At 42.9% G+C, this 24,608-nt stretch overlaps 2 protein-coding genes and 1 long non-coding RNA gene across 4 annotated transcripts in view; 2 read left to right on the top strand and 1 right to left on the bottom strand.

The window, feature by feature from the left end:
• The window catches only part of LOC109271134 (uncharacterized), a 197,022-nt gene that overhangs the window by 137,283 nt on the left and 35,131 nt on the right, over nucleotides 1-24,608 (top strand). The gene's annotated exons all lie outside the window — the stretch shown is intronic.
• The window catches only part of IRAG1 (inositol 1,4,5-triphosphate receptor associated 1), a 119,673-nt gene that overhangs the window by 94,325 nt on the left and 740 nt on the right, over nucleotides 1-24,608 (bottom strand). The gene's annotated exons all lie outside the window — the stretch shown is intronic.
• Nucleotides 18,661-19,057, top strand: LOC109271133 (60S ribosomal protein L30-like). Its single transcript, XM_019456315.2, has one exon. The coding sequence runs from the start codon at nucleotides 18,699-18,701 to the stop codon at nucleotides 19,044-19,046; it is 348 nt and encodes a 115-aa protein (XP_019311860.1). The 5' UTR covers nucleotides 18,661-18,698; the 3' UTR covers nucleotides 19,047-19,057.

The raw sequence follows: 24,608 nt of genomic DNA, 5'->3' as shown, positions 1-24,608 counted from the left end.
AACCACACATAAGGATCCTTTATCTCAGGGACTATATAGGCAGTGCCTTTTAATTCAGACTGCAGGCCAGTATCATTTAGTGGTCATATGAATGTGTTATTTAAACAAATTCTGGCTTCACTAGTTGCAACTAACCAGAGATCAGCTCTCTCAGAAGAAAATCCATAAGACTATTGACTGGGGCTGAACTGTGCCTAAAATTCATATATTGAAGCCCTAATCCCCAGAACCTCAGAATGTGACTGTATCTGGATATTGGTCTTAAAAGGGGTGATTAAGTTAAAATGAGGCTGTTAAGGTGAGCCCTGATCCAATCTTACTGGTACTCTTATAAGAAGAGAAAATTTGGACACACAGAAAGACACCAGGGATGTACACACACAGAGGAAAGGCCCTGTAATGACACAGAAAGAAGGTGGCCATTTGCAAGCTGAAGAGGGAGACCAAATCTACCAACACCTTGATCTTGGACATCTCCAGAACTCTGAGAAAATTGATTTCTGTTGGTTAAGCCACCCAGTCTATAGTATTTTTTTATGGAATCCCTAACAAACTAATGCAGCTATTTTTAAAATCTTTAATGTTTGTTTATTTTTAAGAGAGAGAGAGAGAGAGAGAGAGAGAGAGAGAGAGAGAATGAGCAGGGGAAGGGGCAGAGAGAGATGGAGACACAGAATCTGAAGCAGGCTTGATGCAGGGCTCAAACTCACAGGCCGTGAGATCATGCCTTAGCCGAAGTAGGACATTTTACTGACTGAGCCACCCAGTTGCCCCTAATGCAGCTATTAATTTCTTGGCTGTATCAGGTTTAAATTCAAATCTCTTTCAAACACCTAACCTTAGGAATTGGGGTCAATGAATTTGGAGGAATAACAGCTTTAGTATTTCTCAAGTCAAACACAAAGCTCCTTTTAGGACCCTCTAATGAAATAAACATGCCCTGGACAAGGACCCAAGAATTCTAGTTTCAAAGAAGTAAAACTACCATTACTTGCAAATGGAATAATATTGTATATATAAAATCCTAAGGAATCCACTAAGAATATATTTAAACTAATAAATGCATGCAACAAAGTTGCAGAATACAAGATTGGTATATAAAAACCAACTATATTTCTATACACTAGCAATGAACAATTTGAAAATGAAATTAAAGAAACATAATAATAACATCAAAAAGCTTAATATACTTAGGGACGCATTCAACAAAAGAAATTAAAAACATATACTCTGAAAACGACAAAACATTGTTGAAGGAAATTAAAGAAGACCTCAATAGATGGAACACCATCCCATGTTCATGGGTCAGAAGACTTAATATTGCTAAGGCAGAAATATTCTCCAAATTGATGTACAGATTCAACACAATACCCTTTAAAATCCTAGCTGCCTTTTTTTTTTTTCAAAAATTGACAAACAGATCCTCAATTTCATATGGAAATGCAATGGACTAAGAATAACCAAAACAATCTTGAAAAAAGAAGGAAAAAAAGAATAATTCATATCTCTCAATTTCAAAAGCTAATATATAAAATTACAGTAGGACAGTGTGACACTGGATACTATACAAGGATAAACATACAGATTAATGGAAGAAAATTGAGAGTTCATAAGTAAATCCTTACATTTATAGTCAGTTGATTTTAACAAGGGTACCATGATAATTCAATGGGTAAAGAATAGTCCTCAACAAATAGTTCTGGAACAACTGGATATCCACATTCAAAAGAATAAAATTGGACACCTCCCTTATACCATACACAAAAATTAGCTCAAAATGGATCAAATGCCTAAATGGAAAAGGTAAAACTGTAAAGCTCTTAGATGAAAACATAGGAGTAAATCTTTGTGTTCTTGAGTTAGGCAATACCTTCTTAGATACAATACCAAAAGCACAGGGAACAAAAGAAAAAAGAAATAAATTGAACTTCACCAAAATTAAAAACTTTTGCACGGTGAAAAATACCATTGAGAAGTTAAAATACAACCCATAGAATATAATAAAATATTTACAAATGATATATCTAATAAGAGACTTGAATCCAGAATATATAAAGAACTCTTACAAATCAATAATAAAAAGACAGATACTTTTTAAATGGCCAAAAGAATCAAATAGACATTTCTCCAAAAAAGATATACAAATGCCCAATAAATATATGAAAAGATGCCCAATATCATTAGCCATAAGGGAAGTATAAATTAAAAACAACAATGAGATACCACTTCACACACATTAAAATGGATACAATAAAAAAGACAGATAAGAACAAATATTGGTAAGGTTGTGGAAAACTTGGGATCCTTAATGCATTGCTGGTGGAAATGTAAAATCATACAGCCACTTTGTAAAATACACTGGCAGTTCTCATAATGTTAAACATAGATCCATAGTCAAAAAGTGAAAACAAATGAAATGTCCAACTAATTAACAGATGAATAAAATGTGGTATATTAATGCAGTGGAATATTATTCAGCCATAAAAGGAATGAAGTACTGACACATGCTAAAATATGGATAAAACTTGAAAACTTTATGCTAAGTGAAAGAAGCCAGTCACAAAACACAATATATTGTTTGATTGCATGATTGCCTTTATATGAAATGTCAAGAATAGATAGAGAAATCTGTAGAGACAGAAAGTAGATTAATGGTTGCTTAGGGCTGGAAGGATGGGAGAAATGGGGAATGATGATTAATAGGTATAGGGTTTCTTTTTACATAATTAAAATTTTCTGGATGGCAGCACAGTTCTCTGAATGTGCTAACAATCATTGAATTATACATTTTAAGTAGGTTAATTGTATGATATTGTATGTGAACTATATCTTAATAAGGCTGTTTAAAAATAAAACTTTCTGCAAAAAAAAAAACAATAAGGAAACTACCTTTGGCCCTTACTACATAGCAATCTTTCTGGATCCAGTTTCCTGAAACAAAAAAGGTGGAAATTAAGCCACACGATTTCCAAGTTTTCTTCCATATCTAAAATTCCCAAATGTATGTAATTTAAGAAAATGGGTTGAGGAAAAGAGATGGTATCTGGGTGTATGTGTCTAGGATGGGGTCATTTGGAGAGAAATGAAGAAGGAGGGGGACAACAAAAAGACTAAAAGAGATAGAGATGCAGGGACAAGGGATGTGAGCTCAGAGAGACAGACACATAAGAGACACAGAGGCAAAACTATACTCAAAAAGAAGGAGAAATTCACCAAATGCATGTGCAGATCAGTCATCCATTCTTCCATTTAGCAAAATTTACTGAGGACCTAGGAAGCCAAACTCTGTATTCAGTAGTAAACCAGGCAGACTGAGCCACTGAGCTCAGCAGTTAGAAGCACAGCAGTAATCAGGCAACGATAAACATGGGTAGTGAGAGCTGGGATGCTGTAGTTCAAGGTGCTCTGGAAGTACACAGGCTGCATGCATGCACGTGTGCACACATGCATACACACATTCACACTGCACCACACTCAACACACGCAACATTCCCAAAAGTCAAATCAGTTTTGCAGGGTGCACCATGTCTCACCTGAGGCATTTCAAATTCAAATACATGTTGTGTTTTTACAAGGATGGGCACAAATGGGAATGACATCTTTTATTCTCACTCTGAAGTCTCTCTGAAATGAGGCTCAAGGAAAGGATTCATCCCTCAGTTTGGAGATTCCCCCTACCCTTTCTCCTTTATCAGGAAGGACTGGCTTTGGAAACAGAGAGGAATGTGACTATTACAAGCACACCAGCCCTACTCCTCTGGGCTTTCAGCTGGAAAGTTCCAAAACACATTCTGTTCTATTCTGCTTCCATCCCATCCAGACCTGACCCAATAAAGACATCATGTGTTGCCTATTTCCCCTGTCTTGTGGCTCCTCTACTGCTGACGGTATGACATGCTGACAGCATGAGAGGGAATCTCAGCTCAACAGGGAAAGTAATTCTGTTCCTTGTACAGTGTCTGCAATAAGTGACCACCAGGTTATATCCATGTCTGGAGAGTCACACACAAACACACACCAGCCCCCCACTCCCGATCAACCCTGATTCCCTGATCCTTGACCATGGAACAAGAGCAACACAGGGCATAAGCATCTCTCCCACATCATGGAGACTGACCTCCAGTCTCCTAACAATTAAAAGGTTAAGATCTATAACCACTGCACTTTGAGATTGAAATGCAGTTTGAGTGTCTCTCCACTTATAGATCATGCACTTTTGCTCTCATGTTCTTGGCTGTGAACCTTGTGCTGACTCTCGAGTGGTCCCACTTTACCTCTCTAAGAGATGCCCATGCAGCACAGAACAGAAAAAGTGTTTATAGGGGGGAAGGGGGGACAAGGTGGGCTATGCCACAGTTTCCTCCCCTGTAAAATGGACATAATCACTTCTATCTCGGGATTGTTGACAGGATGAAATGAGATGTGTAAATGCCTTGGCGCAGAGTCAGTGCCTTGGAGAGACATCCGCAGTTTGGGCCCATTTGGTGGCCCAGTCCCCCTTCTTCTGGTAACAGCAGCAGCATCTTCATCACGCCTGTGCTTGGGGTGGGGATAGCTGACTCCACTATGGGAGTGGGGCTGTAACACAGGCCTGGCCAATCAGAACACCCCATGACCCTAGCCCTGGTGATCAAGGGATGGACACATGACCCTGACTGAGCAGTAAAGTCATCTCGGTGACTTTCATTGGAACAATTGGGAGACTTCTTGCCGCCGGGGTTTCTGAGAGGATAGGATATAAGCTGGGAACTGTAAGTGCCAGGTTGCCATCATGAGGCAGAGGCCACCTGAGAAGAGATCCAATACCAAGGACAATTGAGAAGTAGAGGGGATGAGCCCCATGCATCCAACTGCATCTGAACCTGCCCTAGACCTGTCAGTTATGTACCCCAGAAAATCCTGGCTATTGCCTAATCTAATCTGAATAAGTTTCTGTTCCATGCAGACAAGAATCTTGGCTAATGCAAAACTCACTGGATTTGGCTTACCCTTCCCCTTTCCCACTGCCATTGGTCTGGAGGGGCCTTTCTTGATTCGTAGAGACTTTGCCAGGGCTCATATCCCCATCCTCAGTCTCTTTCCCTTCAGTCCTTCTTCCATCACACTGATCATTCTCTGCACAGGCTTAGTCATGTTACCCCTCAGTTTACAGGACTCCTTGACTCGCCAGTGTCTGGAGAGCAAGTCCTGGCTTCCTCAGCTCTACCTTCAAAACCCTCCACAACCTGACCCCAATTCCTCTTGTGTTTCTTTTTTAACTGAGGTGTAATTGACATATAACATTAAATTAGTTTCAGGTGTGCAACATAATGATTCAATATTTGTATATATTGCCAAAAAGGTCTCTACTATAGTTCTAGTTAATATCTGTCACCATATGTAGTTACAAATTTTTTTTTCTTGCAATGAGAACTTTTAAGATCTACTTTCTTAGCAACCCTAATTCCTTTCGAGCTTACCTCTCACAACCATCTCCAATGGCTCTGTGCATACTGTGCCTGATTTACATCAACCCCATCCCCTACTCTGCAATGCTTCCCTACTCTCTGACCCTGTGCCTTTCCCCAGAAAACCTTCCACTTCTTACCTACCTGCCAAAATCCCACCTACTCAATTATCTTCTTTTCCAAGAAGTCTTCACATATGGCCAAGGCAGAATTAATGTCTCACTCCCCTGAATTTACTCCCTTGTTATATATACTACCTGTCAGCCTATCCTTACTTAAGAATAATGTATATACATCTTGAGAGCAGGGGGCATGTTGTAGTTGATTCTGGATCTCCCTGGGGCCCTCACACAAGGTTTGCCTAGCATAGGCCCTTGGTGAATCTATTGACACAAGACCCCAGCTCCCGCCTCACAAACTCTGAATCCTCCACCCTCTCCTTCACTCTACTCTAGGAGAAAGGATCCTAATGTTTGAATCACATTTACTCTTCACCAGGAAACTTTTTTAATTGTGGTAAAATATACATAACATAAAATTTATAATTTTAAGCATCTTAAAGTGTACAATTCAGTGGCATTAAATACATTCACATTGTTGTACACCTATTACCACTATCTAGCTCCAGAATGTTTTCTTCACCCCAAAAGGAAACATCATATCCATCAAGCAGCTGCTTCCCATGCCTCCTCCCCACACCGCCCCCCCCCCCTGCTCTGCACCCACCCAGGCCCTGGAAATCACTAGTTTGCCTTTTGTCTCCATGGATTTGCTTGTTCTGGACATTTCATATAAATGGAATCATACAATATGTGGTCTTTTGAGTCTTTCACGTAGCATAATGTTTACAAGATTCATTTATGTTGTAGAACATATCAGTACTTCATTCCTTCTTATGACTGAATAATATCCCATGGCAAGGATATCTCTCATGTTGTTCATGCATATTCATCAGTTGATGGACATTTGGGTCATTGCCACTTTTTGACCATTGTGAATAGTGCTGCTATGAAAATTTTTGTACAAGTTTTATTTGAACACCTGTTTTCAGTTTTCTGGGGTATATACCTAGGAGTGCAATGGCTGGGTCATATGGGAACTCTATGTTTACCAGGAAGCCTCCTACACTTCCCATCTCCAGCCCTCATCTACATCCTGGATCTGCTTGGCTGACTTCATCTTGGAAGAGTCCATCAGCTTTTTATAAGGGAGCTATTTCATCTTGATTGTTGTCTCCTGATGGCAATCCTTACAGGGCATTCCTAGTCTTTAATATCAACCTCTTACTATTTAGAGTTTCCTATTGTCTAACTATTTCAAATCCACTGTTTAGTTTGTTCCTCACAACATCACTACAGAGTAGATTCTATTATATCTGTTTTTCAGATGAGAAGGCTGAGATTCAGTGGGGTGAAGGGACTTGACAAGGTCACAGCCATTAGGGTCCCAGATAAAACTGACTCCCACTCCAGTGCCCTTTGTGTACCACCACAGTGGCTCTCTCTCTATCAGCCTCTCTGTCCAAGGTCTTTTTAAAAAATAATTACCTTCTAAATTTATTCTCAGATCCACCTTTGTTTAGAAATGCCCCTTGCTAGGTGACCAATCAATGCTGGCACAGATTTCTGCTACACTCTGCCAGTTGGCACTTCATTTATAATTATATTTAAACATTTTTGCCTATACCAAGGAGATGAACTTTTGCCTTTTCTGGGTCTTCAAGAGTCTTCTGGAATCCTGAGTTAATGCTCCCTTTTGATGTTGATATGACACTAACTCTGAGCATGTCCCATAAGCTCAACCTCAGTTCTCAAAAAGTTGTTCCACCCGAGAGTATCTCCTCCCCTACTCAGGATGAAGCTGTCTCTTGGACTAGAGTCACCTGACCTCTTTGGAGCATAAAACAAAGGCACAATGACCTCCAGCCTGCTCCTTGGAACTTCCCATCCTAGTGTCCTATGTCCAAACAGGACTAGAAGACTATAAGGAACAAGGCAAGAATGGAACAATCACCATTCATCAAAGGCATACCATGTGTCTGATACTTTAGGTATATTTGCTCACTCAATCCCCTGACTGCAGAAGGAGGCAAATGTTATTTTGCAGGTAAGGAAAGTGAAGCTCAGTGTGGTGCTGTGACTTGTCCATAGGGAGATCTAAGGGTGGCCAAGCAGGACTAGAAACTAGCAGAGCCCATCCTGTACCCACTCTAGACACTGTCTGCCTCCCAGGGAGAAGCTTTTTGGGCTGACTTGGCCCACTTAGAGCCTGCCCTGGCAGTTCTACAAGCAGCAAGGGCTTTCTAGATGCCACATGACCCACCTTGTGTGCACTCAAGCAAGAATGTCTCTTGCTAGCTGTTTCCAAAGAGTATTCTCTGCAACCCTTTTTCTGGGTGATTTTGTTAGTAGCTGTGAAAATAAAGGTTTCTGTGTTTAAGTACATTTGGGAACATCAGCATTGGACAGATTTCTGTACTGTAGGGCTTCTCAGCCTTTAGGAAGCCAATATGCAGGATAAATCTTCAAGAGGGAAGTACAGGGGCACTTGGGCAGTGCCATTGGTTGGGCATCCGACTCTTGATCTCAGTTCGGGTCATGATCTCATGGTTCATGAGTTCAAGCCCCACATTGGGCTCTGTGCTGATGATATGGAGCTGACTTGGGATTCTGTCTTTCCTTCTCTCTGACCCTCTCCTGCTTGTACTCTCTCTCAAAATAAATAAATAAACTTAAAAATTAAAAAAAGAAAGATAGAAAGTATAGAATGTTTCCCAAACTTATTTGACTATGAATGTTTTCTCAAGGAGTATCTCAATGTGTTTTCCTCAAAGCCTAATCACAGATGCCCCAGGCCCTCTCAGGCTGGTGGGGAGCCAGAGGTGAGAAGCAGAGCGGTTGTGCACATGGACTCTGGGGCCAGGCTGCCTGGGATCATTGCCCAGCCCTGCTGCACAGTAGCTGGGTGACCTTGGGCAAATTACTCCATCTGTCCCTGCCTCAGTTTCCCCATATGTGAAACACAGATGGTGATAACTATGTAGATTATATAATACAGGTAAACTTCTTAGAACAGTATTTGGCACATAGTCAGTGCTCACTGTTAGTTGGCATTTTCAGTCCTTCACAAGCCTTGCAAAAAGGGATTCCTCACATATTTCCTCAGAACTAGCAGTCTGCACATGGCACTCTCTGCCCATAGGCCAACAGCATCCTCTCAGTTTATAAAACCTCTTAACCAAGACGGCAGGAAGCCCCATAAAAGCCAGCCAAGGTTCCGTAGGAGTAGCCCTTCTTAAACTTGATGTCTGGGAAGGCCAGCCCGTTACAGACAGGCACATAAGATTCAGAAGACCCAGATTTTACACCCAACTTCCTCATTTTCCAGTGGGATCTTGAGTTTCCTCCCCTATAACATAGAACATAACAAGGCTCTAATCCAGGGCCTTCTCCACAGAGAAGGGTGGAGTTAGAGCACTAAGCAGGCAGAGGGGCTGGATAGCAGGACAGCACCAGTGACAGGTGGTAAGTATGTTCTCCTTTTGAGGAAATGGGAGAGGGTACCTATGACAAAGGTGCTTGGGTAGTGAATTAGGATAATTGACAGTAGCTTCTGCAACAGGCCCCAAATCTCAGTGCCTTTGAATGTACACCTTGCTGAGCTAAGTCTAATGCAAGTTGGGATACCCACCTCTATCTTCTGGCAAGAAGTTCTATAACAGAAAATCCCATGTGGAATATATAAGTGGGTGTGTGGATGCCAAGCATTCCTGGATGACCCTGGCTGCCAAAACTGTGCTCCTCTGTTGCCCAGTTGTGTTCCCCTCCCCTTTTTGGAGAAGCAAGACGTATTTGCCCGCTGAGTTAATTCTCCCAGCTTCTCTAGGGCTCTACAAGCTCAGGAGTCTCTGGTTGCCTGGTTGACTGCATTATAGTGTTTTAATTTCTCACCTCTGGGAGCATCAGGCCTCACCAGTCCCCAGCCTCTGGCAGAGATTGTTAGCATTCTCTGAGTATTCCTGTGTTCCTCTTCATTCCCAGCCTCTCTTGCTGTTGGTTGGGGCCCAGCCACTAATTCTGGCCAAAAGATTGTATGTCACCTCTGGGTTGAGGCACTGAGAGCCATGCCTCCTGCATCCCTCTCTTCCTCCATAGAGATGGCTCTGTGTTTCATAGGAAGGCTGAAAGAACCAATTCAGCAACATATGTGCCCCCTCACCCTAAGTGTCATTTCTCCAGTTGTGGTTGGCAGACAGGACCATCCAGGAATTCTTGGCATTTATACAGCCATTTAATGCTAGATACAGCTTCCATATGGGGTTTTCTGTTATTAAACTTCTTTCTGTAATTTGAAGTATCATGACCTGTGATTCAGATACTCCCAATACTACCATGAACAGTGTGCCAGGTGGCATGTCTCAGACTATAATGTGCACACAAATCACCTAGAGGTCTCATTAAGGTGCAGATGCTGACTCAGTAGGTTTGAGGCCACACTCAGGAGTCTGCATTTCCAACAAGCTCCCAGGTGATACTGACGTTGTTGGTCCTAGACTGTGCTCTGAAAAGCAAGGTGATGGGGCAGGGCTGACTTATTCACTAACTATGGTGGGAACCATGCATAGTGCCCATGAAAATGTCTTAGTTTCTTTTAAAATCAGAAGGGAAAAAAAGTAAACTTTCAGGCCAAAAAAATGTCCTGATAGATAACATTAATGTATTTATATCAACAGTTATAAAATAAATTTCTTAAGGAAGAAGGGACCCATGGAGACAAAAGTGCCTAAGGCCCACAAAAATCCAATGTGGCTTTGGGACAGGGCAGGGGCACAGGAGGTGGTGTTAGGCTACATATAATGCATAAAACCATGAAATCCAGAGAATCCATGCGAGGGTATACAGAGTATATGGCTGTGTGGTTGTCTGGGAGGATCACATGAGATACAATCAGAGAACATGCTTTGCAGAGGGTAGCTAGCTGCTCAAATCATTTTAGGGGGTCTCCTCAGGTTCTCCAGATCTCTCCCACTTAGGAAGCTCTGAAGAGGTATGCAGGGCCTCATGGAGGTCCCCAAATTCTGGTGTCCCAAATTTCTTCCAAGGGACTTCCAGTCTTTTTTGCCTAGGACCCCATTCCATTGTTCACATCCATCTGCTCCCAGAGCCCAAGGACTTAAAGCAGCTGACCCTGTAGTGTGAGGGAAGAGGAACCAGACTCCAGAGGCTGCTTTTGTTAGTGACAAACACAACACATCTCTGATCTGAACAACAAATTTCCAAAGCATGAGTCAAATGCCTTGTTAACAGGAAAGAGAAAGAATAGGCATTCCCTTCAGCAGTAAATGTTTTCTCATATACACACCCTTCCACTTTACTCTGGACCCAGTGCCAGTTCTGACTGCCCAGAAAGGCACTGTGTGGGCTTTTAGACAATGGATAATAGCTGATTCTTCTAACCCACCTGCAATCCTCCTTATCACATATGCAGCAACTGACAATGTCAGTACTCCAGGAGGACCTCAGTCATATGACCATTGGGGTGAATCACTGGGCCTTGGGCATGAATAGTGCACAGATGAGGAAACTAAGGCCTCAGAAGGCAGAAGTGATTTGCTTAAGGTCACAGAATGATTTGGAAGCAGAGCCAAGCCTAGAACCTGGGACCCCTACTTATAATGTTGTCTTCATTTCAGCACCAGGGATGGATACTGAAAGATACACTCTATCTTCAAACCTAGGAGTGTCTGTTCATTCATTGACTCACTCAATATCCACCAATAACCTGCTACAAACTTGCCATGGTTCTAGCTTACCTTAATACCTCTCTATAAATCCATGAAGACCTAACCTTTTTAACAGTCTTACCTGCCTTGGGGCACCTGGGTGGCTCAGTTGGGTAAGCATCTGAATCTTGATTTTGGCTTAGGTCATGATCTCACAATTCATAAGTTCAAGCCCTGCATCAGGCTCTGTGCTGGTGGTGTGGAGCCTGCTTGGGATTCTCTCTCTCCCCTGACTCTCTCTCTCTGCCCCAACCCTGCTCACAATCTCTCTCTAAAATAAATAAATCAACTTAAAATAAAAAAAGTCTTACCAGCCCAGCCACTACCTCCTCCTAGCCTGAGAGCTTCAATTGTGAGATTCTGTCTGCTGATAGGCTGCATGCACTTTGAACCAAGGGCAATCAAGCCTTGACCTTGCCTCTTTCCTGAGTTAACTAATGAACCTCAGAAAGCCTTGAGCTTCAAGCAAAAGAAAGATAATCAGCAAAAGAAAGATAATATTTTTACCTATCTCACCTATCAAAAATATGATAATATATGTAAAGCACTTAACATGGTATATAGCTGGTGTTCAACAAATGATAGCTGTTGTAGTAATGATAAGAAGTACACTATTATCACTCCTGTTATTGTCAAGCAAAACAAGAAGGCTCCTGAAGAGTTCAGCGAGTGGAATCTTCCCCTCCAGGACTCTAAAAAGGCAGGCTTACTTTCTTTTTGTGTCTGAGAAACTTCTTATAGACTGTAGGAGTCATGAGACAGGGACAACTTGCCAAGTGTTTCTGGGTCTAATTTGCCAGATCCTTGAGGTCCATCCCCACACCACTCTTTCTCTGCTGAGCTGAAAAACCATCTGTTTCTATCAGTGTAAGGCCCTGTGATCCTCAGACCTGTTGAAATTGTCTGTACATGGTGACAACAACAAAGAAATAAAGCTACCTTCCAATACAACCACGTGGAAAACCCACATGCAAGGGATATGATTAGTTATCTAAGGAAGTGACTCAAGAAATTGTCTGTAAATGTGGCTGAAGGGTGAGGAGGGATCTCCAGATGACAGAACAGGAGGATGATTATGAGTTTACAGAGAACAACATCCTTTGGAAAGACTTCTGCTTTCAGCAATTTGCCCTTCTTTAGGAAGGACCCCTGTATATAAGGAATGGTTCCCCATGATCCTATTGCCTGTCCTCAGCTGATTAATACTGACCCACGATGGGCCCATCATGTTCTCTCTCCCAAGACCTTGGACAGAGACTAAGAGTCCCTGGACCCTGGTTGAGCCAGGGCTCTGCCCTAGAGCAGTGGTCTTCAGAGTGAGGAATGAGTGCTCATGGAATACGCAAGATGATCCAGGGGAACATGGGAAGACAACTGGAAACTGTTATTAAGTTCTACTTTCTTTGTATTATATAAGCAGATTGACAATGGGGCCTTCATTCAGTCTCTATGTTGAAAGGCCACTGTCACATCCAGTTTGTGAGATGTCCTGAAGGAACAGGGGAAATTCTACAATGCTAAGGGATTGACATAACAGCACCCTCATGTATTCATTTGCTTTAGTGAAGTATGACACAGTTTGTATGTGCCCAAGTAAGTGGATTAGTGAAATATATTTATCTAGGTTTAACCAAACCAACCATCATAAAATGGGCTTAAAAGTCTCCTAAAAATAAAATAAAATAAAATAAAATAAAATAAAACAAAAGTCTCCTGCAAAAAAAAAAAAATGTGGAATGAAGATACTACTAAGATACTACAAACACCACAACAACTCTCAAACATTTTTTGCAAACTGGTGAATCAAACTGAAAATTTTACTTACAATTCAGTAAGTAAAGATGCCCTTCTTCTACATCAGCTATTTGAGCTCGTTATCCTCTTCCTGCTCTCCCTCTCTCCCTGCCTTCCCCCTGATCTATTCTGTGCCCATGTTTCCAGATGACATCTACCAGATGTATCACTTGGGCTCCCATGCTTGTTTCCTGAGATTGGCCAATGGTCCAGGAGGAGGTGGGAGGAGAGAGAGGTTGGGGGATTTTCTTCTCTGTTCCCACTTGCTGCAGCACTACATCTCTGGCATGAATGTATCCCTTCTTAACTACAGCTCATTCTGGAGGGACCTTCTTCCCTGGATCCCCATGTCACTGGATTATGGCCTCACTATTTCTTTCTCCTGCCCCTTCCAGCTAGGGCTAGTAACAGCCTCCTGCTGCTGCTCATTCTGGGGTGCCTGGGCACCATCTTTTGTAAGTAGTCCTTCTGTTAAAGTCTCTTGAGCCAGTTGAGTTGGATTTGGTTCCTTGCCAGAAGACTGATTGTTACAGTATCTCATTTACCATGACAGTCATTAAACTGAGGGGTTATCCAAAGAGCTGAGATTTTAAAACATAATGAGCTCTCTCAGTAAGGAATACTCTTAAGGAAAGAAAAAAAAAAAGCCGGTGGCACTGTTTAAAAAAAATAAAGCATGATTTTCATATATTATTTCATCTTTCTCAACCCTTCAAAATTTCTATTTTTATGTGTTTTATAAAATAACTGGCTTATTAATGTAGCTCATGAATATGACTTAAAGAAATGCACATAAATTGGAGGTGCATACTAAAACAATTTTTTTAACTGATGAGATGAACCATCAAAAAACCTTTGCCCTAGAGAAGACCTCTGCTCTAGAAAAAAAAAAAAAAAAAGGTAAGTTCCTGCTGTCATGTCCCCAGCACCCAGCACTGCCCTGGGGATTGCCTTCCCAATACCTGCCTGTCTACTTTTTCCTTTGATTCTCTGAACTACCTTCCAGCAAACCCCATCTTTCTCCAGAATAAAACGGGACTCCAAAGACAAAGGCTGATTTAAGGCTTCCAGGGGAGAGACCCCTCTTGTGCTCTGGGGAAGTCTCTCTGTTGTAGGCAGAAATTACTATCAGGCTCTAGCCTAGGTGAAACATCCCCTCAGAACGTTCTACCTTCTGAGAAAAATTTTCATCTTCCAGGCATTTTGGTCACTGGAAAGGATTATCTCCCACCATACATTAGCACACAGACATTCAGAATTATATACTTCAGTCTCTTATGAGTTTGATTATCATGAGTCAGTCTCCATGTGAACAATCAACTCCAGGCCACTGACCAGGCTTAGGAATAGGGCTAGGACCTTGGAACATCCCCCAAGATGATGCTTTTTAGGGAATTCTCTTGGCATTCAGCCATCTAGGTTCCTCCTAACAACACTTAACCTCATCACCACTACCTTCCAACCTACATTAGGGACTAGTTGGACCACAGCTGGGAAACAGGAAAGACGTCTTAGGTGAGAAGCCCAGAAAGACATTATATTCTTTCTACCAGTGAATCAAGCCCAGGTTGAAAATATCACGATGAGACAGCCCTTTGAAAAACCTGACAATTTGGAGCCACAAAATAGAGGAGTCCCATGTGCTCGATGTTAACCTGGGCTTGAATAATAGTTATTATTTGTTGAATACTTATACACAAATAAGTTCTTTAAATACACTAATCCATTTCATCTTCATAACAATTATTTGAACAAGACACATCATGACCAGCCTATTTTATATGTCAGGAAAGTAAGGCAGCAGAGGTTAGATCATTTTGCCCAAGGTCACGCAATATGTTGCAAGGCTGAGACTTGGTTCAGGTCATTTGACTTGAGAAGCTGGGGTCTCAACCACTACTCCATGCTGCCTCTGAGGCAGACTGGGTGACTATGGCAGGGTCTATGACCTTTTAGGGCACAAGACTTGGTGAGACAGAGAGTGTCTCAAGACTCAAAGTGTACAACATGGCATTTCTTATGATAGAGATTCTAGACTTGTACTGTATTTTCCTACCAGAGAAAGGGGCTTGTTCATAGACAAGGTTATGAAACATGATAAAGATTGTCACATATTGAAAGAAGACAAAGAGAGATACAGAGTAGAGTTGTCCAGCATCCTGCCCCAAAGCTCAGGGCATTTTTGTTCTGAGAAGCAGTGCCAGGACCCCCTAGGCTCAAACTACAGGAGCAGACACAGAGGATGGACATTCTCACTCTCCTCTATGGCCTGGGTGTATGTGCCACAGACAGATGGAAGTTGCCACAGATTAGGCGTCTGATGGTTTTTTATTTGAGTCCCCTTTCTTTACTTACTAGTTAATATTAGTTGTTTTGAGTAAGTGGACTGTGTCAGTTGCTCACAAATATCTCCCTTAGATGGCTATGGTCTGAGTTTAACAACATATTATATATATAAAACACCTGGCACAAACAGCATGCTCAAACAATGGTAGTTCCCATCCCCTCCTTTCATTGTCCATCTACATGAAGGATCCCAGAGGAAGAGGTAGTTAGGAGGCCATTTGCTCCTTGACTGGAGCTGCCTAAATGGAACTTGCATGAAAAAAAATCCACACCAGATACTTCTAGTTGGATGCTTGTCTTGTCCACAGAAGGACTGCTCCTCAAACAGGTGCCCACTAGGCATGTCAGGAAGAGAAAGGGTGAAGTTCCATCAGGCAGGAGAGAGAGGAGCTGGGGGTGCTCACCTCCTCGTACTACATGGCAGCCTCTGCAGCCTGAAAGCTCCCTACCTGTTACTAGGGTGTGGCACATCTGCTGGTGTACATCACCTCAGAGGCCAGCTTTGCAACAGGGCTTGGGTCAGCCCTCACTGAGGCACCATTAGGGGCATCATGCTTCTTCTCCTACATGATTGTTTCATTGGTGTGGGAGGAGCCACAGAATGTAAGACTCCCGACTCCCCCCCCCCGCCCCCCAGGGGAATGGCTATCTTTCTTTTTTTTAATATAACTTATTGTCACATTAGCTAACATACAGTGTATACAGTGTGCTCTTGGCTTTGGGAGCAGATTCCCATGGTTCATTGCTTACATACAACACCCAGTGCTCGTCCCAACAAGTGCCCTCCTCAATGCCCATCATCCATTTTCCCCTCTCCCCCATCCCCTTCCCATCAACCCTCAGTTGAAGGAGAAAACCAAAGCGGGAGGCATCACAATCCCAGACTTTAGCCTCTACTACAAAGCTGTAATCTTCAAGACAGCATGGTATTGGCACAAAAACAGACACATAGACCAATGGAATAGAATAGAGACTCCAGAATTGGACCCCAAAATGTATGGCAAACTAATCTTTGACAAAGCAGGAAAGAATATCCAATGGAAAAAAGACAGTCTCTTTAACAAATGGTGCTGGGAGAACTGGACAGCAACATGCAGAAGAATGAAACTAGACCACTTTCTTACACCATTCACAAAAATAAACTCAAAATGGATGAAGGACCTGAATGTGAGACAGGAAACCATCAAAACCCTACAGGAGAAAGCAGGAAAAAAACCTCTCTGACCTCAGCCGCAGCAATTTCTTACTTGACACATCTCCAAAGGCAAGGGAATTAAAAGCAAAAATGAATTATTGGGACCTCATCAAAATAAAAAGCTTCTGCACTGCAAAGGAAACAATCAACAAAACTAAAAGGCAACCGATGGAATGGGAAAATATATTTGCAAATGACATATCGGACAAAGGGCTAGTATCCAAAATCTGTAAAGAACTCACCAAACTCCACACCCGAAAAACAAATAATCCAGTGAAGAAATGGGAAGAAGACATGAATAGACACTTTTCTAAAGAAGACATCCAGATAGCCAACAGGCACATGAAAAGATGCTCAACATCACTCCTCATCAGGGAAATACAAATCAAAACCACACTCAGATACCACCTCATGCCAGTCAGAGTGGCTAAAATGAACAAATCAGGAGACTTTAGATGCTGGAGAGGATGTGGAGAAACGGGAACCCTCTTGCACTGTTGGTGGGAATGCAAACTGGTGCAGCCGCTCTGGAAAACAGTGTGTAGGTTCCTCAAAAAATTAAAAATAGATCTACCCTATGACCCAGCAATAGCACTACTAGGAATTTACCCAAGGGATACAGGAGTGCTGATGCATAGGGACACTTGTACCCCAATGTTTACAGCAGCACTTTCAACAATAGCCAAATTATGGAAAGAGCCTAAATGTCCATCAACTGATAAATGGATAAAGAAGTTGTGGTTTATATATACAATGGAATACTACTTGGCAATGAGAAAGAATGAAATATGGCCTTTTGTAGCAATGTGGATGGAACTGGAGAATGTTACGCTAAGTGAAGTAAGTCATACAGAGAAAGACAGATACCATATGTTTTCACTCTTATGTGGATCCTGAGAAACTTAACAGAAGACCATGGGGGAGGGGAAGGGGGAAAAAGTTACAGAGAGGGAAGGCGGCAAACCATGAGACTCTTAAAAACTGAGAATAAACTGAGGGTTGATGGGGGGTGGGAGGGCGGGGAAAGTGGGTGATGGGCATTGAGGAGGGCACCTGTTAGGATGAGCACTGGATGTTGTATGGAAACAAATTTGCCAATAAATTTCATATTTTAAAAAATAATTAAAAAATAAAATCTCAGAGGGTGTGTGAGTGAAAAAAAATATATATAGCCTTGAAATATATGGCGGAAAAACTCTGAAAAAAAAAAGTCTCTTATAGTTTGCCTCACTCTCCAGGGGAATCGCTGTCAGATGGTGGGTTCTGACAATGGTCAACCTGACTGGCTTAGCCCTTTCCTCTTCCCTTTCTCTTGGGAATGTTCTCCCTGTAGGGGACACTCATTCTGCTCTGCATTTCCTTGCTTTATGATTTAAGGGGACCTGCCTCCACTAGAGGGCACTCCAGAGGGCTGGGGTAAGTAGGCTTTAGAAAGCCTGCTTGTCAATTAATTTCCAACAAAGGAAGCAAGAATATGCAATGGGAAAAAGGCAGTGTCTTCAACAAATGGTGTTGGGAAAACTGGACACTCAGATGCAAAAGAATGAAACTGGACCACTTTCTAACACCATACACAAAGATAAACTCAAAATGGATTAAAGACCAAAACGTGAAACCTGAAGAGAGTACAGGCAATAATTTCTCTGACATTGGCTGTAGCAGTATTTTTTCTAGATATGTCTCCTGAGGCAAGGGAAATGAAAGCAAAAATAAACTATTGGGACTATATCAAAATAAAAAGCTTGTGAACACTGAAGGAAACAATCAACAAAACTACAAGACAACTACCAAATGGGAGAAGATATTTGCAAATGACATATCCAATAAAGAGTTAGTATCCAAAATATATAAAGAAATTATACAACTCAACACCAAAAAACCCCCAAATAATCCAATTAAAAAGTTAGCAGAAGACATGAACAGACATTCTCCAAAGAGGACATACAGATGAGGAACAGACATGAAAAGATGCTCAACATCACTTATCAAGAGGGAAATGCAAATCAAAACCACAATGAGATATCATCTCACACCTGTCAGAATGGCTACAATCAAAAGCACAAGAGCCTTTCTCTCTCCTGGCCATCTTGGAGGTTGCTTTTGGTTGGGTCCGTCCCGCACCTAAGGCAGGAAGATGGTGGCCGCAAAGAAGATGAAAAAGTCACTGGAGCCCAACAGCTCTAGGCTCCAACTCATTATGAAAAGTGGGAAGTATGTGTTGGGGTACAAGCAGACTCTGGAAATGATCAGACATGGCAAAGTGAAACTGGTCATCCTCGCCAACAACTGCCCAGCCTTGAGGAAATCTGAAATAGAATACTATGCCATGTTGGCCAAAACTGGTGGCCATCACTACAGTGGCAATAATATTGAATTGGGCACAGCATGTGGGAAATACTACAGAGTGTGCACACTGACTATTATTGATCCAGGTGATTCTGATATCATTCGAAGCATGCCAGAACAGACTGGTGAAAAGTAAATCAAATAAAAGTTTTCTTGGGGCGCCTGGGTGGCTCAGTCGGTTAAGCAGCCGACTTCGGCTCAGGTCATGATCTCGCGGTCCGTGAGTTTGAGCCCCGCGTCGGGCTCTGTGCTGACTGCTCAGAGCCTGGAGCCTGTTTCAGATTCTGTGTCTCCCTCTCTCTGACCCTACCCCCATTCATGCTCTGTCTCTCTCTGTCTCAAAAATAAAAAAATGTAAAAAAAATTTTTTTAAACAAATAAAAGCTTTCTTTAATAAAATTGGCTAGAGCTTGTTTTAAAACCTGAAAGGAAAAAAAAGTACAAGAAACAACAAGTGTTGGTGAGGATGCCATTTACTGGCTTTGTGTTGTTGGACAAGTTCCTGGCCCTCTCTGTGCCTCAGTTTCTTGATCTACATAACAGAGATAATCACAGTAACTACTTCAGGGGGTTGCTGTGTGGACTAAATGAGGTACTGCCAATAAAACCTTAGAACAGCACCTAGCACACAGTAAGTACTCAATAAGTGTTAGCTACCCTTGTTATTACTTTTATCCAATAAGCAAACTTTATAACTCTACCATAAATGGAAAAAGCAGTACGGCTTATACCACAAGGTGAGAGGAGTTATACAAATAAATGAAAACACTTATTAAATACTAGCTATTGCCTGACAAAGGCTCCAGGCTCAAGGCTCGCTCTCATTTTGGCCAAGAAGGGAGACAAGCCAGGGTCTGAAAGATGTTGAAGGCACAGACAGTTCAAGCCAGGGTGAACAACTTGTCCTGAATTGCCTGGGACTTCTGATTTTAGTGCTGAAAGTCCTGTAGCCCCTCTCATTCCCAGGCTACATCAGATGGAGGCTTTCTTCTTCACAGCAGGACTAAAAATAACTCACAAGGGAATAACATTCTTGTGATGTGAGTTCGTGTGTTTAGGGCTGAGTCAGTATCTCACTTATTATCTTGCAGAATAAGTCACACCTTGGGCCACACCACACAAGCCTGCCTCTGAGAGCTGGGTTTTCAAATGTCATACATGTACAGAAAAGCCATCATGTGTGTACCACTGAAGCAGTCCCCAAAGAAAAATCACATTCATAAGGGCCCAAGAAAAGGAACAGTGATCAAACCATGGCACAGCTAAAATTACTCTATATTATACAACCATTGAAAAATCATGTTTTGAAGTATCTTTAATGGCATGGAAAATGATGCATAGGGGCACATGTACCCCAATGTTTATAGCAGCACTTTCAACAATAGCCAAATTATGGAAAGAGTCTAAATGTCTATCAACTGGTGAATGGATAAAGAAGATGTGGTTTATATATACAATGAAATACTACTTGGCAATGAGAAAGAATGGAATCATGCCATTTGCAGCAACGAGGATGGAACTGGAGGGTGTTATGCTAAGTGAAATAAGTCAGTCAGAGAAAGACAGATATCATATGTTTTCATTCATATGTGGATCTTGAGAAACTTAACAGAAGACCATCAGGAAGGGGAAGGGGGATAAATAGTTACAGAGAGGGAGGGAAGGAAACCACAAGAGACTCTTAAATACAGAGAACAAACTGAGGGTGGATGGGGGGTTGGTAGAGAGGGGAAAATGGGTGATGGGCATTGAGGAGGGCACCTGTGGGGATGAGCACTGGGTGTTGTATGTAAGCCAATTTGACAATAAATTATATTTTTAAAATGATGACAATAGAATGTTCAATTTTTAAAAAGCAGATTAAGATGTCCTTCAGTGAGTGGATAAATAAACTGTGGTACATCAAGACAATAGAATATTATCTGGTGCTAAAAAGAATGAGCTATCAAGCCATGAAAAGACATGGAGCGGGGCACCTGGGTGGCTAAGTCAGTTAAGCATCTGACTTCGGCTCAGGTCATGATCTCATGGTTCATGAGTTTGAGCCCCACATCAGGCTCTGCACTGACAGTGTGGAGCCTGCTTGGGATTCTCTCTTTCTCCCTCTCTCTGCGCCCCTCCTCTAGTCACTCTCTCTATCTCAAAATAAATTTTATTTTATTTATCTTTTTTGATAATAAATGAATTGTAACAAATGAACCACTCTGGTGGGGGTTGTTGATAATGGGGGAGGCTGTGCATGTGTGAGGCCGGAGGTATATGGGAAATCTCTGTACCTTCCTCTCAATTTTGCTGTGAACCGAAACTGCTCTAGAAAACTTAAATCTTTAAAAAAAATTTTAAAGCACATATTAATTTTAAAACCACATATAGTAAGACCTTAGTTTTATAAATTGCAGAGAAACACACCGTCGTATTAACAATATTTATTTCTGAGTGACAGGATTCTGGGGGATTTTTTATTTCTTCATATTTACTTCTGTATTTCTTTTTTTTAATTTATTTATTTTTGAGACAGAGTGCACGCACAGGGAAGGGGCAGAGAGAGGGACCGACAGAATCCCAAGCAAGCTCTGCGCCATTATCACAGAGCCCACTGTGGGGCTTGAACTCATGAACCATAAGATCACGACCTAAGCCAAAATCAGGAGTCAATGCTTAACCGACTGAGCCACCCAGATGCCCCTGTATTTCTTGTTTATACTTATTTATATATTTCCCAAGAAATTTTAGCATGGAACATATATTTCTTTTATTATAAGGGAAAAAATGAATAAGAATTATACATAAAATAGTACTAGGAGGAAAGTAACCAGAACCGATTAAGCCCAGACTTTGAAAACTGTTTTTTACAGCTGTGGCCCACTGGGAAGGAGGTTTCCTTGCTGACCATCATCTGCTTTCCTTCTTCTCTGCAGAAAGCCCTTGCAGAGAAGGCAGGGCTTGTACAAGGTCATGGGCTCATGTTGCCTCTGCATTCCATCCAGTGAGGCTGCCCTGAGCTGTCCCCTGAACCTCAGGCTCCAGCCTCCAGGGTCTATAGGGCAAACACAATATCTCTTTCCCTCTTTTCTTGATTTTGGCATCAGGTGGACTGTGGCACTTGATAACTTCCCCAAGTCGCGTGTTACTAACTAGAAGCAGGGTGGATCTAACACAGGAAGTCTGCACTTTAGACCCAAGTGGCCTGAGCTGACATCCCTGCTCACCACTACGGGCTGTGTAGCCTTGGGCACATTACTCCATCTCTTTCTACCACAGCGGCCTCGTGTCTATTGTGAGGATTAAATGAAATAACGTTCTAGCACAGATCCTGGCACAAGCATCTCATGAGGGGCTTCATTTATATCAATTTTCTCTCTACTTCCTTTTACATTTACCACACAAGAACTCAGTTCTCTATCCCCCTCCCATCGATTCAGAGAGCTTCCCAAGTGGCAGGGGCAACATCTGACCTCCAAAATTTCTCCTTCCCACCCATCCAGGACTCTGCTCCTCCTGGGTCACAACCCCTCAGCTGATGTCTGAGTGGCAGGCCGGTGGCTCCGTGGAGAGGTGGCCAGGGTGGGAGGAGGTGGCTAACTTGAGACCCCCACCTTACCAGGCTAAAATAATCTGATCATCAGGTATGCATACACAATAAACCAGGGCCCTGTTTAACTGGAACACAATTTGTGAGCATTATGTCCATTTCTTCATAAGGAAAACAAATTGATCCTTGAACATTCAGTCCCTCCCAGCATCATTCTGGGTGCAGGCACACAGTGGAGATGAGACAAGGTCTCAGCCCTCACAGGGCTGTCTCTTCTCCTGCTGGAGGTGTGGGCTACATCCACCCACCTTCATTACCAAGACGTGAAGGAAAGAGGCAGGGCCATTGGAGAAGTTGGGAACCGTACTTATGGTTCAGCCCATCAGGCATCATCCAGCTTCCTCATGGAAGCTTATGAACATGGAGACTTAGAACCCTCACCCTGAAGCCATGAGCCCACTGGTCCACCTGAGAATCAGTGCCAAGAAGAAGGTATTACATGGCACTGACTACCCTCATTCAAGATACTAAATTGCCTGCTCTGGCACTGGGTGGCTGGGTGACTTTGGACAAGTCATTTAACATCCCCTACTCATAGTGTCCTCCCTGTAAAGTTGGGCAAAGATAACATCCCTCATAGCGTTACTGAGGAGAGCACAAGAAATCATGTGCAGAAAGCCTGAGGCAGAGCATCAGGAGACAGTCGGGGCTTCCCCACTGCCCTCTCAGAAGCAGTACCAAGTAGAGATGAATAGAGCATGGTGGTTAACAGCAGAGCCTCCGGAGACAGGCTGACTGGGGTCAAATGCCAGTTCCACCTCTCACCAGCTGTGTGACCTCTCTATGCTAAAATGTCCCCATCTACAAGATGAGGGTAGTAACAATAATCCCTGCCCTGTAGGGCTGTGGAAGCTAAATTACTATATGGGATGTGCTTAGAACAGTGTTAGATGTATTAAAAATAGTGTGTTTGCTTTTTTTCCCCTTCTTCTTCCAAAAAACATTGTTTATAGGAGCATTGATTATGTTGTAGCAATTAGTACATGATTATACATCCCAGGCAACCTTTGAGGGTATGCAGGAATGTCCCACTTTACCACCAAGCATAGAGAAAGGTACATCAGCTGTGAATATAGTCACCCTCAACACACACATACACACACACACACACACCACTGTATCAAGGATGACCAGACATGACGGTGACAACTGTATCGTTCACTTGGTCAGAAATCACAAGAAACTATTGAAGGTGGGAGTACCCTGTCACTCACGCCTTGTCTGCTGTTAGACTCAGACTTGGGTTCAAGTCCTAGCACTGCTCTTCCTTAGCAGTCTGACCTTAGGCAAGTCACTTAACCTGGCTTTCCTCCCCAGAAAAGTGCCCCAGGAGGCTGTAGGGGAATTAACCCCACCTGTCCCACGAGGGTGTCCTCGCCCCCTGGTGGGGATGACAGAATCCTTAGCAGACTCTGACTCCCTAGTGCTTCCAGCCTAACAGTCCTGGGAAACTTCCTCCTTCTCCCTGCAGGAGACCCAGCCCAGACAAGCCCGTGGCTTCTTTACTTCCCCCTGAGAGGCCCCCAAAAGGCAGCCTGAAGAGTGTTAAGAGAACACCAGCTGCCGAGCTCTGGGAGGCAGGAGTACTAGCCAGGGGCCCCAGACCCTGCACTCTGTTGACTCAAACTGCAGAGAATCTCCAGGCTTTCACAGCCGTTTCCTGGGCAGGAGGAAACAAGACAGCTAGGCCCCTCTCTGCCCTCTGTCCACTGGCCTTTCCTTTGGGGGAAGTCAGCCTGAGTGCTATACGATAGCTTTCACACCAAGCTCCTGGAGGTGAGCCAGGCTAGGGAAACAGGTTGGGCACATGTACCCACTCCAGAGAGGAGGGAAAGGGCACAGGGGGCAAAGCTGGGCACAGAAGGAAACATGGAGACAGAGATAAAAACAGAAGCTGCAACCAGAACACAGGACAGGAGGGGCAGGCACAGAAACAGGGGCAGGGTCAAGGATGGAGACAGGGCTGGGCCAGCACAGGGTCCTACGTGGACGGGGGTGCAGCACAAGGTCGAGGTGGAGGACAGAGGGAGTAAGCACAGAGCTGAGCTGGGAAAGGGATAGCAGGCAGTGGGGGAAAAGCCCTGCCCAGAAGACTTGCATAACCTG

Source organism: Panthera pardus, unplaced genomic scaffold (assembly GCF_024362965.1).
Source record: "Panthera pardus isolate Hobbes unplaced genomic scaffold, ASM2436296v1 HiC_scaffold_12, whole genome shotgun sequence".
In the NCBI taxonomy this organism is placed as follows: Eukaryota; Metazoa; Chordata; class Mammalia; order Carnivora; family Felidae; genus Panthera; species Panthera pardus.
The sequence above is the reverse complement of the archived record's forward strand: the minus strand, read 5'-3'. Positions and strand labels throughout refer to the sequence as shown.